The 16,851-nt window shown below is 40.4% G+C and overlaps 1 protein-coding gene across 1 annotated transcript in view; it reads left to right on the forward strand.

Moving 5' to 3' along the window:
- The first annotated feature begins 16,538 nt into the window (after nt 1–16,538).
- LOC115105315 (double C2-like domain-containing protein beta) overlaps nt 16,539–16,851 on the forward strand; it is a 314,653-nt gene continuing 314,340 nt past the window's right edge. Inside the window, 2 exon segments of the mRNA XM_029627235.2 lie at nt 16,539–16,745; nt 16,747–16,793. Of these exon segments, the coding sequence (XP_029483095.2) occupies nt 16,696–16,745; nt 16,747–16,793 (97 nt within the window). The 5' untranslated portion in view covers nt 16,539–16,695.

Raw genomic sequence — 16,851 nt, forward strand, 5'->3', positions numbered from 1 at the left:
AAAGTATTCAGACCGCATTACTTTTTCTAAAATGGATTAAATAAAAAAATCCTCATCAATCTGCACACAATACCCCATAATGACAATGCGAAAACAGGTTTTTAGCAATGTTTGCAAAAATAAAATACCTTATTTACCAAAGTATTCAGACAATTTGCTATGAGACTCGAAATTGAGCTCAGGTGCATCCTGGTTCCAATGATCATTCTTGATGTTTCCACAACTTGAATGGAGTCCACCTGTGGTAAATTCAATTGATTGGACATGATTTGGAAAGGCACACACCTGTCCATATAAGGTCCCACAGTTGACAGTGCATGTCAGAGCAAAAACCAAGCCACGAGGTCGAAGGAATTGTCCATAGAGCTCCAAGACAGGATTGTGTTGAGGCACAGATCTGGAGAAGGGTAACAAAAAATGTATGCAGCATTGAAGGTGCCCAAGAACACAGTGGCCTCCATCATTCTTAAATGTAAGAAGTTTGGAACCACCAAGACTCTTCCTAGAGCTGGCCGCCAGGCCAAACTGATCAATCAGGGGAGAAGGGCCTTGGTCAGGGAGGTGACCAAGATCCCGATGCTCACTCTGACAGAGCTCTGGAGTTCCTCTGTGGAGATGGGAGAACCTTCCAGACGGCACCTAAAGGACTCTTAGACCATGAGAAACAAGATTCTCTGGTCTGATGAAACCAAGATTGAACTCTTTGGCCTGAATGCCAAGCTTCATGTCTGGAGGAAACCTGGCACCATCCCTACGGTGAAGCATGGTGGTGGTAGCAACATGCTGTGGGAATGTTTTTCAGCAGCAAGGACTGGAAACTAGTCAGGATTGAGGTAAAGATGAATGGAACAAAGTACAGAGAGATCCTTGATGAAAACCTGCTCCAGAGCGATCAGGACCTCAGACTGGGGCATAGGTTCACCTTCCAACAGGACAATGACCCTAAGCACACAGCCAAGACAACACAGGAGTGGCTTCAAGACAAGCCTCTGAATGTCTTTGAGTGGCCCGGACTTGATCCCGATCGAACATCTCTGGAGAGACCTGAAAATAGCTGTGCAGTGACTTTCTCCATCCAACCTGACAGTGCTTGACAGGATCTGCAGAGAAGATTGGGAGAAACTCCCCAAATACATGTGTGCCAAGCTTGTAGCATCATACCCAAGAAGACTCGAGGCTGTAATCGCTGCCAAAAGTGCTTCAACAAAGTACTGAGTAAAGGGTCTGAATACCTATGTAAATGTGATTTTTCAGTTTTTATTTTTAATACATTTTCCAAAATGTCTAGGACACTCTTTTTTCTTTGTCATTTATGGGGTATTGTGTGTAAATTGATGAGGGGAGGAAATTATTTCATCCATTTTAGAATAAGCCTTTTGTGTAACAAAATGTGGAAAAAGTCAAGGGGTCTGAATATTTTCCCAATGCACTGTATCTGTTTGTTTTGTTTTCAGTTCATGGCAAAGAGAATAATAGAGCACTCTTCATTGTATCTGTCACATTATGGCATCTGTGCTCACAGGCACTGCCAGTGAGGCCATCTCCATTTTGAAGCAATCCATTTTCTCATTTTACTACTATGAGTTGGTAAATAATCTGGAAGGGTGCATACTGCCCCCTGGAGTTTGTTTGAACAAGTATAAATCCAAGGTTAGTGATTTACTTCCACCTGCAGTTATGGGGTGTTTACTCATGAGTACATTTCATCGGAAATTTCTAAACGGTATCCTTGGGATGTCCCAACTCTGTCACTTCATTAAAGTTCTAATGTAAAACAGTTAAGGTTAGGTAAGGATCCCAGATAGCACTAACTATATTGGCTGATCCCTCCTGATGACCTAGATGGAATTTTGTGGTCCTTCCTTTACCCATAAGTAGTCCCATCCAGTTGGTGAAAATCATCAATGGCGCTGCCCATGCTAAAACTATTGTTTGGGGCCATAGAGTCCTCTATCATTCTTTATGGTTCATAAAGAATCTGTCTAGTATTATGGGAACAGCAGCAGGGCTGTGTGTATATATGGGCCCTTAGGGTGGCATTTTGAGTTATGATGTGCATCACTAAACTTCCAGGAATTTAAGAGCACAGCTCTCAAATCAGAATACCACCCTTAGGCCGCATTTACACAAGCAGCCCAATACTAATATTTTGCCCAATAATTGGCAAAGCGCTAATCTGATTGGTAAAAAACAAAATATTAGTGGAAAAATATTAGAATTTGGCTGCCTGTGTAAATGCAACCCTAGTAAGTGAGATTGTGGTTTTCATGTAGTCAATTGCCTTTGGCTGACTGAAAGTACAGATTATAGAGAAATATATATCATTTTACATTGGTATTACTGGTATTATACCTTAGTATAGTTGACCACACAATCACCAACATTTGTATTATGGTATAGGAGGTATGTTACATATGAATTTGACCTTACTTTCACAGGATATCAGTTGTTGTCTCACCCTGACCTTAAATGTTATTATGTGCCGCAATACTGTACATGGCAACCATTTCACCTTGTTTTTCCATCAATTCCTGTATGTTTAAATGTGATGAGGGTCAAAGGTAAAGATGACCAAAACTTTTCTCCTGTGGAACTGCTGTAAAAATAAAAAATAAATCTGTTGAAGATATTCACGTTTCACATTTTCCCCCTCTGTCCCAACATGCATTCTGCATCTTCACCTCAGCATTCCTACCAACAGGTAACTGACCATATTAAACTGCAGCTCAACAATTGGGCAGGTAATAGGGTAGATTTTACTAATTTGATTGTTTCATTTTTCAGTGTAGGTGATCCATAGAAACTGAATACTGTGCATTCCATTCCAGTTTGCAACCTGCTTTTCTGTGAAGAAAGATTCATTTTACAACTGGAAATTGACAGAAGACATTCAGCCTACTGGGACGTTGTTCAGATCATATTGATCTCTCCCTCCCATGTGGGTCAGTAATGGTGGATGGTTTTCTCCAACTCAAAACACTTGGGTACAAAAATAACCCTTTAACGGTCTGTCTCCCAAGTAGGATGCCGTTGCAATTCTTTCACTTGTCTTGTTGCAAGATTGTAAATGTTAACAACCACTGTTCCATTTGTATGATTATTCACAATCCCTCTGTTTCTGTGTTTGTAAAATAGGCATATGCTTTTCTGAATAAACTTGAACATATTCATCAGTATCTTTAACTGTCGAATTCAATTGATACTTGCCGACTATGGCATTCAACCCACCTTTCTATGACTCTGGTGGAGTCTTCTTTGGCACATCTGGGACTTATTCAAGAGCAACTCTATAGAACGTTCAGATATAAATGTATTGTGAAGGACAGACAACTCTAATGCAGGAAAGTGGATTATGTCAGCTCTATACACAATTTATACGTTCATTGGGCCCTAATCTATGGATTGCACATGACTGGGCAGCGGCGCAGACATGGGTGGCACTTGGGAGCCAGCTCCAGCCAATCAGAATGGGTTTTCCCCACAAAAGGGCTTTATTACAGGCAGAAATACTCTTCAGTTTCATCAGCTTCCCGGGTGGCTGGTCTCAGACGATCCTGCAGGTGAAGAAGCCGGATGTGGAGGTCCTGGGCTGGCGTGTTTACACACGTTCTGTGGTTGTGAGACCGGTTGGACGTACAGCCAAATTCTCTAAAAACAATGTTGGAGGTGGCTTATGGTAGAGAAATAAACATTCAATTCTCTGGCAACAGCTCTGGGGGACATTCCTGCAGTCAGCATTCCAATTGCATGCTCTCTCAAAACCTGAGACATCTGTGACATTGTGTTGTGACAAAACATGTGACAAAAATGGTGACAAATTTTAGAGTGGCCTTTTATTGTCCCCAGCATAACGTGCACCTGTGTAATGATCATGCTGTTTAATCATCTTGATATGCCACACCTGATAATCCTGGATGGATTATCTTGGCAAAGTAGAAATACTCACTAACAGGGATGTAAACAAATTTGTGCATAACCTTTAAGAGAAATAAGCTTTTTGTGCGTATGGAACATTTCTGGGATCTTTTATTTCAACACTTCACATGTTGCGTTTATATTTGTATTCAGTATAGATGAACTTTATGATGATGAGTTCCTACCAATGCCCACCACCACTCCTCCAGTCACATCTGGAACACCAAGACAGGCTGGCAGAAAGCCTGCCAGATAGACACAAACACACAGTAATAGCTGTGGAATGTAGAGGAGCTGAGGGTGATGCAGCACCCCCTGAAAAATCAGAATAAAAATGTAATATTAATAATAAATTGTAAAAAAAAATATATATATATATAGTAGTGCATTCTACCTTTACTAGTCCTGTGTTAGAGGACCGATATAGCCATCAACATTTCTCAGCAGCCCCCCCGAATCCCTCTCCTAAATAACACAGATCCTCAAAAGGTTCTACATCTGCAACATCCTGACGGGTTGCATCACTGCCTGGTATGACAACTTCTCGGCCTCTGACTGCAAGGCACTACAGAGAGTAGTGTGTACGACCCAGTACATCACTGGGGCCAAGCTTTCTGCCATCCAGGACCTCTATACCAGGCGGTGTCAGAGGAAGGCCCTAAAAATTGTCAAAGACTCCAGCCACCGTAGTCATAGACTGTTCTCACCGTAGTCATAGACTGTTTGTATTTATTTATTTATTTTCTTAAAACTGCATTGTTGGTTAAGCTTGTAAGTAAGCATTTCACTGTAAGGTCTACAACTGTTGTATTCGGCGCATGTGACAAATAACATTTGATTTGATTTTGATTTTAAATATGACATTGCTAAAGTAGGAAAATATTTAGTAGGAAACAACTTTGTCACCATTATCATGTCGTCAAATGGATGGCAATGTTGTTATTAGCTAAAAAAGTTAATCAACAATAGCTAGCAATCCTAATGGTAACTAGCTAAAATCCGAGTTTGCCTCCTTTTCGAACTTAGCTAGCCAGCTAATATTATACCACAGAGAGAACATTGAACTGTAAAATCTTTGACTTGACATACAATATAACCAATCTGGTTTACCTACAAATTATTGTGTAAGACAAATCAGAAAGACTAAATCTGATTATTGTGTAACCACTTTTTCAGATTGTAATGGGAGCCCGGCTAAATTCTAGAAAACTGTCAAATCCCTGAAGAGTTTTCTACTTCCTCCTCTCTGCCAAACAAATTAATTCAGACACTGGCCTCATTACAGAAGAAAATGCCTTCATTGATGCATTTAATCACCATTTTATTTAAGCGGCCTATCTCTTTGGAAGAACTAAACCTATTCACAATGATATATGGCTGGCTGCTGATAGGGGAAATGTGCTGCATGATCAGAGAAATGATAGTCAAAGCTTTTCTTTTTGGTTATTTACAGAAAAAGTCCTGGATGATTTGCTAGCAATAGACAATAGGACATCCTCAGGGGCCGAGCAATTAGATCCTGGTCTGCTTAGTGCGCCCATCATTGTTGGCTAAATAATCCACATTTTTTATTTAACATTGTTATCAGGAAATATTCCAAAGACATGGAAATCAGGTCTTGTGCTGCCACTCCATAAGGGAGGGGATAGTAGTGATCTTAATCATTATCACCTCATTTCAAGGTTTCATTGTCTAGCTAAGATTATTGAATCACTGGTAAATGTACAACTGTGCTTTTTTTTTTTACCTGAGAAATGTATTTTGGAAATAAACTAATCAGGTTTTATGCCTGGGCATAGCACTACTACAGCAACCACGTTAGTTGTTAATGATCTTGTCAATTCCTAAAATGAAATGTGCTGCTTTTTTTGTTGACCTATGAACAGCTTTTGATAGTGCTGTTCATGCTGTTTTATTGAATAAGTTCTCCTCGATAGGCCTGAGCTCTGATGGCTGTTCATCGTTTCATGATTATCTTAGTGACAGAACTCAGGCCATCATGATTGAAATACATAAAGTTGTACCACACACAGCGGTCGACCTGTTCTCCTCACTATTTATATAAACACCATCGGTCAATCGGTTAAAAATGGTCAACTTTAGCTATATGCGGATGATACTGTTATGAATGCTAAACTAATGTGTCAAAACTACAGATTTTATAGTTATGCAGAAATTCCTTGCTGATTTCAAACTTGTGCAACGTTTTACTGCAGTGGGCTAAATCAGGGTCACAGTGTGTTTCTTGGTAGTCTTCAACAAATTTACTTTGAAACAACGGTATGCACCTTACACCCATGGTTATGTGTATCATGTCAGATATAGAAATGTATTCAATTTTGAGTTTGCATCCCAATATTACACTTTATATACATCACAGAAGACTGAAATATAACAAAACCGTTTGACCGTATTTTCAGTATTTTTAAAAAGTAATAATGTTTATTAACTATGAAATTATAATAAATATTAACATTCCACCCATGAGGCCACTAGAGAGCTATTTTCTCATTTGACTGCAGGAAAGTTAATATAAGCTACCTTCTTATTTATCAACACTCATCAATATTAGAATTAGAATTCCTAAAACCAGGTCTCAAGCCTGGATTACACTTGAGGCCCATGCGATTTCCACAGAGTTGGGTATGGCTTCCTTTTCCTGTTACGCTCCTTGCCTATGGAATAGCCTGCAGACTAAACATAAACTTGAGACTCTTGCCTATTGCTGGTGAAGTGTGCCTTGAATTCTAAATAAATCACCCACAGTGTCACCAGCAAAGCACCCCACACCATCACACCTCCTCCTTCATGCTTCACGGTGGAAACCACACATGCGGTGATCATCCATTCACCTACTCTGCATCTCACAAAGACACGGCGGTTGGAACCTAAAATCTCAAATTTGGAATCATCAAACCAAAGGACAGAATCGACCATGAAGGCCTGATTCACACAGTCTTCTCTGAACAGTTGATGTTGAGATGTGGCTGTTACTTGAACTCTGTGAAGCATTTATTTGGGCTGCAATTTATGAGGTGCAGTTAACTCTAATGAACTTATCCTCTGCAGCAGACGTAACTCTGGGTCTTCCTTTCCTGTGGCAGTCCTCATGAGAGCAAGTTTTATCATAGCACCTGATGGTTTTTGCGACTGCACTTGAAGAAACTTGCAAAGTTTATTTTTAAATGTTCCGTATTGACAGACCAGATCATTCTACAATGTAGAAAATAGTAAAAATAAAGATAACCCCTGAGTTGGTGTGTCCAAACTGTCGACTGGTAATGTATATGTAAATACAGTTCCTTCAGAAAGTATTCACACCCCTTGATGAAAACGGTATTACACATTATTGGGTAATGGTTGTGTACTGTCTCTCACACACTCACGTTAGCTAGATAGCTACAACACACAGGTATAGCTACTCCAAGACTAATAGGAGTCATTGTTGATGGAATTTATATGTTTAAATGAATGATTAGAATATTCCACCCTGTAACTATATAATTGTATGTAATTGATTAGAATCATCAATGAAATACATTAGAATCATCAAATTATTATTAATGATGTGTGTATTATTAGTCAGAATTAGGGTAGAACAATATATCTGTACAATATGTCTCTATAGTATCTTAAACACAGACTGTCTGAGTAAAATTCGGTGCCGAACTTGGCTAGGGGCCAGTGAGAGATTTGGGAAAGGAAAGGGAGTGCTTCTCACTGTCCCTAATCTTTGTCGGATGGGTATTGATACAGTATGTGCGTAGGATACCTACTGTTTGTGTGCAAATGTATGTGTGTATGAATTCTGTTTGTGTGTAAAAGTATGTGCGTAAGGAGCTAGTATAAAATGAATGGTTTTGTACAACAACCTTGCGCGCCCGTGAATAAACATTTTGACTATTTAGCTGGGACTCCGTCTGTTTCATTCAATCAGTATCTTACAAATTCTGGGTTGCAGACTGAGTAGTATAATTGAATTGGGTTATGAGAACATAATTCTCATGACAATTTGGTCCTTAGAGAGCCGGATTCCAATACCTGTCCCTGCAGTCCGAAGGTACCACGCCGAAGACCGTGCACGTGCGGGTCATTGACCTGTAAATTAAAGACCTGTCCTCTGACATTGGGGTTCTATAGCAGGCCGGTACAGTGGGGCAAAAAAGTATTTAGTCAGCCACCAATTGTGCAAGTTCTCCCACTTAAAAAGATGAGAGAGGCCTGTAATTTTCATCTATGACAGACAAAATGAGAGAAAGAAATCCAGAAAATCACATTGTATGATTTTTTTATGAATTCATTTGCAAATTATGGTGGAAAATAAGAATTTGGTCATATAAGATTTCTGGCTCTCACAGAACTGTAACTTCTTCTTTAAGATGCTCCTCTGTCCTCCACTCGTTACCTGTATTAATGGCACCTGTTTGAACTTGTTATCAGTATAAAAGACACCTGTCCACAACCTCAAACAGTCACACTCCAAACTCCACTATGGCCAAGACCAAAGAGCTGTCAAAGGACACCAGAAAAAAATTGTAGACCTGCACCAGGCTGGGAAGACTGAATCTGCAATCGCTAAGCAGCTTGGTTTGAATAAATCAACTGTGGGAGCAATTATTAGGAAATGGAAGACCACTGATAATCTCGCTCGATCTGGGGCTCCACGCAAGATCTCACCCCGTGGGGTCAAAATGATCACAAGAACGGTGAGCAAAAATCCCAGAACCACACGGGGCGACCTAGTGAATGACCTGCAGAGAGCTGGGACCAAAGTAACAAAGCCTACCATCAGTAACACACTACACTGCCAGGGACTGAAATCCTGCAGTGCCAGACGTGTCCCCCTGCTTAAGCCAGTACATGTCCAGGCCCGTCTGAAGTTTGCTAGAGAGCATTTGGATGATCCAGAAGAAGATTGGGAGAATGTCATATGGTCAGATGAAACCAAAATATAACTTTTTTGGTAAAAAATCAACTCGTCGTGTTTGGAGGACAAAGAATGCTGAGTTGCATCCAAAGAACACCATACCTACTGTGAAGCATGGGGGTGGAAACATCATGCTTTGGGGCTGTTTTTCTGCAAAGGGACCAGGACGACTGATCCATGTAAATGAAAGAATGAATGGGGCCATGTATCGTGAGATTTTGAGTGAAAACCTCCTTCCATCAGCAAGGGCATTGAAGATGAAACGTGGCTGGGTCTTTCAGCATGACAATGATCCCAAACACACCGCATGGCAACGAAGGAGTGGCTTCGTAAGAAGCATTTCAAGGTCCTGGAGTGGCCTAGCCAGTCTCCAGATCTCAACCCCATAGAAAATCTTTGGAGGGAGTTGAAAGTCCGTGTTGCCCAGCAACAGCCCCAAAACATCACTGCTCTAGAGGAGATCTGCATGGAGGAATGGGCCAAAATACCAGCAACAGTGTGTGAAAACCTTGTGAAGACTTACCGAAAACGCTTGACCTCTGTCATTGCCAACAAAGGGTATATAACAAAGTATTGAGAAAAACTTTTGTTATTGACCAAATACTTATTTTTTATTTTTTTGCAAACAAATTCATTAAAAGTCCTACAATGTGATTTTCTGGATTTTTTTTTCTGATTTTGTCTGTCATAGTTGAAGTGTACCTATGATAAAAAATTACAGGCCTCTCTCATCTTTTTAAGTGGGAGAACTTGCACAATTGGTGGCTACCTAAATACTTTTTTGCCCCACTGTATATATCGAAGGTCGGCAGAGAAGGTGACGGAATCTAACCCAAATTGCTTTTCCCAGTCTACGAGACAAGGTCAGTAAATCTTTTTTCACAAATTCTGGGGAATTGACTCTCGGGCTACATTCAGAAATATATTTTGGATTGTTTTTGTGTTGTTTATGTGTTGATTTTAAAATTCCCATAGGGCATTCTAATCCGGTGACCTGTCTTTAGAATTTTTTGTCGAGAAAAGTTTGAAATGGAACAAAGTATTCTATACAAATGGCAGATAGGAATTGGGTGTAGAGCCACCTAGGCAGCAGTAGAAGGGGGTCCGTAATGATGCTGGGTATCTGCAGTACCAATATAAACTAGAGAATATTGAGATCTAATTGTAACCTGATCAAGAATATATTAGAGTGTCCATAAATGACGCGAGGTATCAGGGGCTACTACCAAACTATCTGTGGCCACTACCTATGTAAACTAATGGAAAGGAGATATACACATTAGAAAAGGTCGATAGCAACTGAGTAAGAGATTAAAGAGACCACACACATAGTCAGGCAGGAGAGCATCTATAGTAATTGGATAACGGTAAAAAGCACATACATAGATCATAGAAATACATACACATAGAGTTTGAGAATACGCATAGTAACTACAAGGTTTACTAACAATGGGCAGTAAATCCTCAAAGGAGGTTCCGGAATTAACCGGAGATGAGCCGTATATGCATTTAAAAGATAAAAGAAAGGTTGACTTCTGTTAAAAGTGGAGGAAGGAGTATGAATTTGATGGACGTTTAGACATAGAAAAGTTGGAACTAATGATAAGATAGATACGTAAGGCATGTGGAGACAAGGCAGATAAACAACAGGCCGAGGGGCTGGACACAGCGAGGGTATGGTTAGCCGAGGCCAAGAAGAGAGCAAAGGGAGAAAAGAAAAAGGAAGTAAAAAAGAAGGAAGATGTAAGTGGCCAGCATCTAGGAACAATAACTCCCACGGCTCCTCTGGAGGTCTCTCATAAGCCTAAATTGTATCCCACCCTGATAGACCAGGCGTGGAGAGAGAATCCCGATGATGAAACAGTGGCGGTGAGAAGACGGCAGCCAGGGCTGGGGACGCAGGACAGGAACCCATTTTAGAAGTGTATAGGGCATGGACACATAGGGATGTAGAAAGAGCGGTGGAAGGAATGGTACACCCTAAAACAGGCATGGAAGGATTTAGACAGGATCTAGAAGGTTTGACAGCCAGCTTCAAGTTAAACACAGGAGAAGTGGAGAGAGCGGTATGGCAGTTGGTGGGGAAGGACTGGGCAGCTGTGCGAGGGCAATGGCTGCCCGGCCATAACAATTTAATTACAGTTCCATGGGCAGCAGAGGGTGATTACGTTGTTAAAATTACAGAATTGTATAATAACTTGAGGGATTATTATCACCGACACACAGACTTCTCCAAGGTTTCTGAATGTAGGCAGGGGGATGGGGAGTCCATCAGTCAGTACTTGCCCAAATCTAATGAATTCTAAATAATAGCAGAGAGATAATTGCGATAGAGTTGTGCCCATCGAAATGTGTTTTTATTCTTATGGATTGACTGATGTCGGATAAAAGTTTGTGATAGTTTCTGGTTATTGATTCTTGGGTTCATTTTTCCTAGAGACGATATCTTAAAAGGGTACACACATATCACATATGGATTATTAGAAGTTTTATTTTCTGAGTTTGAATTAAACACGTGAATTCTTTAGATAAAGGGAATGTTCTGGGAACCTGGGATAAAACATGTAGAAAACGTTTGATGGGTTTTCTTAAATTTGTCTAATATAGTAAGAAACACTACTGTGAAAGGGTGGTATGACTTTTGACCTTTATCATGGCTTTCCTTTATGATCTGATCAGCCTCATGGGAGGGACATTTGGATAATGATTTTAAGGTCATTTGTGATACTGATTTTAATGTCATTTGTGTAATTGATAATTATGAACGAGTTTATAGTTCTTTGACATATTTGTAATTTGCACCATGGAGAACAAAGAGATGACATAGCCTTGGATTAATGGTAGATTTATGTTAAGGATTTAGACCCTAATCCAAGCCAACAGGACAGAGATATATAACATCTGTGGTGATCCAGGATCATTGAGAACATCGAGATAACCTTAATCAAACTATGTAATAACATTAGAGATTGCCACCATAGACAGGTGATTTTTCTAAAAATCCATGAGTTCAGACAGGGAGACAGTGAGACATTTAGTCAATATTTGGAAACAACCCATATTTGATACTGACTGTTATGAGAACGAGGGACAGATAGATAGAAGGAAGGGCAGACGGAGAAGCCCTCCCGCACTGAGACCTTGATTGTTGGGGAGTAGCATGAGGAAACAGTTAGAAGTGACACAGAATGGGTAGATAACAGTTACTGTTTGGAGACAAAAGGGGAATGAAAGCTTAGTTGGTTTCAGGGACTAAGGTGTTAGACACTGAACGATTGCCTAGAAATGATTAACAACAGGTCGAAATAGTAGCATTGACTAGTGCCCGCGAATATGAAAGGAGAGAAAGGTTACTATTTACACAGATAAGCACATAGGCATTCAAAACCAAAGAAGATAAGACACTTGACAGATAATTGTTACGGGGGGGGGGGGGGGGGCTCCTAGAAGTGTGACTATGGGGTGGTACCTAGCAGACCGACTAAGGGCAGGAGAAGGTTGGCGGTTTTTGGGAGGAGTAGGGCCTCTGAGCTGCATCATAGTTTTGTTAACCTTTCTGATACATCCAGATCCACCACCTGCCGGTACTAATTATATGACGCCGTTGTCATTGATAAGAAGTAAAAGATAAACTATATAATACACTGATGAGTGACTTACAGAATAAGGAATCAAAGAAGATCAAGATGTAGGATTTAAGGTAAACATTAAACAATTCCCTAGGAAAGCGAATAACTTTACAGGGATTGGGTTGGCCAGATTGAAGTACTCGGCCAACCCACCTCGGTTCACTTTAACTCAGGGTGAGTACCAGTGTTATAGATACAAGAATGGCACCGAGTACTTAGATGATTTTAATGGCTGAAAGGTAATCGTTAATGTGACTGACTTAGGTTTGGAAGTACAGGAGACAATTCTTAACCTAACAGCACCTATAGCTGATGTAGAGTGGGCTCGTACCAGCAAAGGAAGCATACGACAGAAACTACCAGAAAGGTTAGGCACTTGCTCATCAGAGGCCAGTTATAGGAGGCTAAAGTGGGCGTAGGAGGAGTTTTGACCAGGATGGGAGTCTAGATGGATGCTATTGGCATCCTCAGGGAAGTTACCAATTAATTCAAAGCTATGAATCAAATAGGTGAAGACTTTACCACTACGTTCTTTTGGTGGTTGACAATAAACCAAAATGTGGATTGGATTAATGACATCTATTATAATCAACAGAGATTCGTGAATGATACTGGGGATGCAGTAAAGGGGTTCTCTGACCAATTATCCACCACCTCCCTCATGACCTAGTAAAATAGACTGACTCTCGATGTGTTAATTGGCAGAAAATGGCGGGGTATGTAGAATGATTGGGGTTCATTGCTGTACGTTTATTTTTTAATAACACAGCTCCAGACGGATCAGTGACCAAGGCCCTGGCTGGTTTAACCACATTAGCCCACGAATTAGCAGAAAACTTGGGGGTGGATAATTCTCTAACAAATTGGTTTGACAGTGTGTTTGGGAAATATGTCATAATCACTGTGTTGTGGGCGACTTTCACCTGTATGAGTGTTTTGGTTCTGTGTGGATGTTGTTTGGTCCCCTGTGTGAGAGGTTTGGTCACCAGGACTCTGGAGAGGTCAATGACGCAACAGATGGTGAGGTACGGACCGATTCCGAGCTCCGGCCAGTGGGATGACGAATATAGGCCTCAAGGCCTAGGAGATGGCTCCGTATCTTTTAGCTACGAGGAGCCAATGTTGGATGAGAATATTTTTGGTGGAAAATAAGTATTTGTTCAATAACAAAAGTTTATCTCAATACTTTGTTATATACCCCTTGTTGGCAATGACAGACATCAAACGTTTTCTGTAAGTCTTCACAAGGTTTTGGCCCATTCCTCCATGCAGATCTCCTCTAGAGCAGTGATGTTTTGGGGCTGTTGCTGGGCAACACGGACTTTCAACTCCCTCCAAAGATTTTCTATGGGGTTGAGATCTGGAGACTGGCTAGGCCACTCCAGGACCTTGAAATGCTTCTTACGAAGCCCCTCCTATGTTGCCCGGGCGGTGTGCTTAGGATCATTGTCATGCTGAAAGACCCAGCCACGTTTCATCTTCAATGCCCTTGCTGATGGAAGGAGGTTTTCACTCAAAATCTCACGATACATGGCCCCATTCATTCTTTCCTTTACGCGGATCAGTCTTGGTCCCTTTGCAGAAAAACAGGTCCAAAGCATGATGTTTCCACCCCCATGCATCACAGTAGGTATGGTGTTCTTTGGATGCAACTCAGCATTCTTTGTCCTCCAAACACGACGAGTTGATTTTTTACCAAAAAAGTTATATTTTGGTTTCATCTGACCATATGACATTCTCCCAATCTTCTTCTGGATCATCCAAATGCTCTCTAGCAAACTTCAGACGGGCCTGGACATGTACTGGCTTAAGCAGGGGGACACATCTGGCACTGCAGGATTTCAGTCCCTGGCGGCGTAGTGTGTTACTGATGGTAGGCTTTGTTACTTTGGTCCCAGCTCTCTGCAGGTCATTCACTAGGTCCCCCCATGTGGTTCTGGGATTTCTGCTCACCGTTCTTGTGATCATTTTGACCCCACGGGTCGAGATCTTGCGTGGAGCCCCAGATCGAGGGAGATTATTAGTGGTCTTGTATGTCTTCCATTTCCTAATAATTGCTCCCACAGTTGATTTCTTCAAACCAAGCTGCTTACCTGTTGCAGATTCAGTCTTCCCAGCCTGGTGCAGGTCTACAATTTTGTTTCTGGTGTCCTTTGACAGCTCTTTGGTCTTGGCCATAGTGGAGTTTGGAGTGTGACTGTTTGAGGTTGTGGACAGGTGTCTTTTATACTGATAACAAGTTCAAACAGGTGCCATTAATACAGGTAACGGGTGGAGGACAGAGGAGCCTCTTAAAGAAGAAGTTACAGATCTGTGAGAGCCAGAAATCTTGCTTGTTTGTAGGTGACCAAATACTTATTTTCCACCATAATTTGCAAATAAATTCATTAAAAAATCCTACAATGTGATTTTCTGGATTTTTTTTCTCTCATTTTGTCTGTCATAGTTGATGTGTACCTATGATGAAAATTACAGGCCTCTCATCTTTTTAAGTGGGAGAACTTGCACAATTGGTGGCTGACTAAATACTTTTTTGCCCCACTGTATATAATTGTATGTAGTTGATTAGAATCATCAATGAAATTCATTATAATCATCAAATTATTATTAATGATGTGTGTAGTCTTAGTCTGTAAAATTATAATAAATGATGTGTGTAGTTTTAGTCAGAATTAGGGTAGAACAATATCTGTACAATATGTCTCTATAGAATCTTAAACACAGACTGTCTGAGTAAGATTCGGTGCCGACCTTGGCTAGGGGCCACTGAGAGATTTGGGAAAGGACAGGGAGTGCTTCTCATGGTCCCTAATCTATGTCGGCTGGGCATTTATACAGTATGTGCGTAGGATACCTACTGTTTGTGTGCAGTAGTATGTGCGTAAGGAGCTAGTATAAAATGAATGGTTTTGTACAACAAACTCGCGCGCTCATGAATACATTTTTTGACTATTTAGCCTGTCTGTCTGTTTCATTCGACCAGTATCTTACAAATTCTGGGTTGCAGACTGAGTAGTATAATTGAATTGGGTTATTAACACTGAGAACATAATTCTCATGACAGTCATAAAGCCAAAGTCATTACTTTACTCTCTGAACTCATCATCAAAACATGTAGCAATTTTTGCTCGTAATGAGAGGCACTGAAACTAGTTAGCTAGCTAGCTATAACATTAGACTACAGTGCATTTTAGGTATAGTAAACAATTAAGCTAGAAAGCTAAAATAGCTTGGCTTGTAGTGGTTCTAGCAAGCCCTGTTATGACCGGATCAATTACCAAATTGTACTGTACTGAACAACACTGCCTTGGTGAAAAGAGAGATTATATTTCTGGCCAGCTACAGACAACAAACTACACACTGAGATAGTAGAACATACTTATAGGATATGTTTCTTCATTTGTAACATTGTATGGTGATTTCAGAGGTTGCACCACAGGTCCCAGAGTGATTATTAAGAAATAAACATGTACATTAAACACTAAACAATGTATTTATACTATTAGTGAACACACTTATGTATTCAGACTAGAGTTGTATTTATTATATTTGTGGACACATTGTTTAATGTTTAATTTACATGTTTATTTCTTAATACTTTGAGGCACTAAATACAATATTTGCATTATACACAATTATGATGACCGCAATGGCTTTATAATCAATTCAAGAAGGTGATTTCCCACAATCAAAGTCCTGCAATAAGAGCTAATATGCTAATATTTGTGTAAACTCTACACAGTTTGCTCTGTGCATGTCACTGAGTAGGCTGATACCCCATTTCATGAGTGCAATGTCCATTAGGCTATACAGTGCACATAAGTATGCCTCAAGCAATTCTGAAGTCTAATACATCTACAGTGCAATTTCAAAATATTTTTTTGCGTCAAATTAACTAATTATTGTATTTTTACGATAACATTCCGACCTTGTGTAACATTATTTAGTCAAAATATGGCATGATTCCACTATTTGTATCCGTTTGAATCACTTTCAAATGGTGACTTTTAATTTGAAGGCGAACAGCAAATTCCACTGGTGTGGCTAATCCTTATTGTGGCTAGCTTCACACTGGTAAGGTAACTGAACAAGGAAGCACTGCATGGTTGTCGTTTGCTCCCTGTGACACACAAAAAAAATCCCATTCCAATATCCCTTCGAATACATTGGCTAGAGGAAACAATAGAAAAGTCCACCGTAGATTCCAAAGCTTCCCTGAATTTGATGTGTTTTTATGGTACCAGAGTTCCCGTGAAGTTCCAGGAGCAGCTGGAGCAGAGAGAAAACCTGCAAGGACCTGCTAATAACCTCCGGACACGCAGGTAAAATAAATTAACCTCTTCATAGTATAGGAAGCTAAAGCAACGTTTTTTTGTGAGC

The sequence above is a fragment of the Oncorhynchus nerka genome, linkage group LG22 (genome assembly GCF_034236695.1).
Source record: "Oncorhynchus nerka isolate Pitt River linkage group LG22, Oner_Uvic_2.0, whole genome shotgun sequence".
Taxonomy (NCBI): domain Eukaryota; kingdom Metazoa; phylum Chordata; class Actinopteri; order Salmoniformes; family Salmonidae; genus Oncorhynchus; species Oncorhynchus nerka.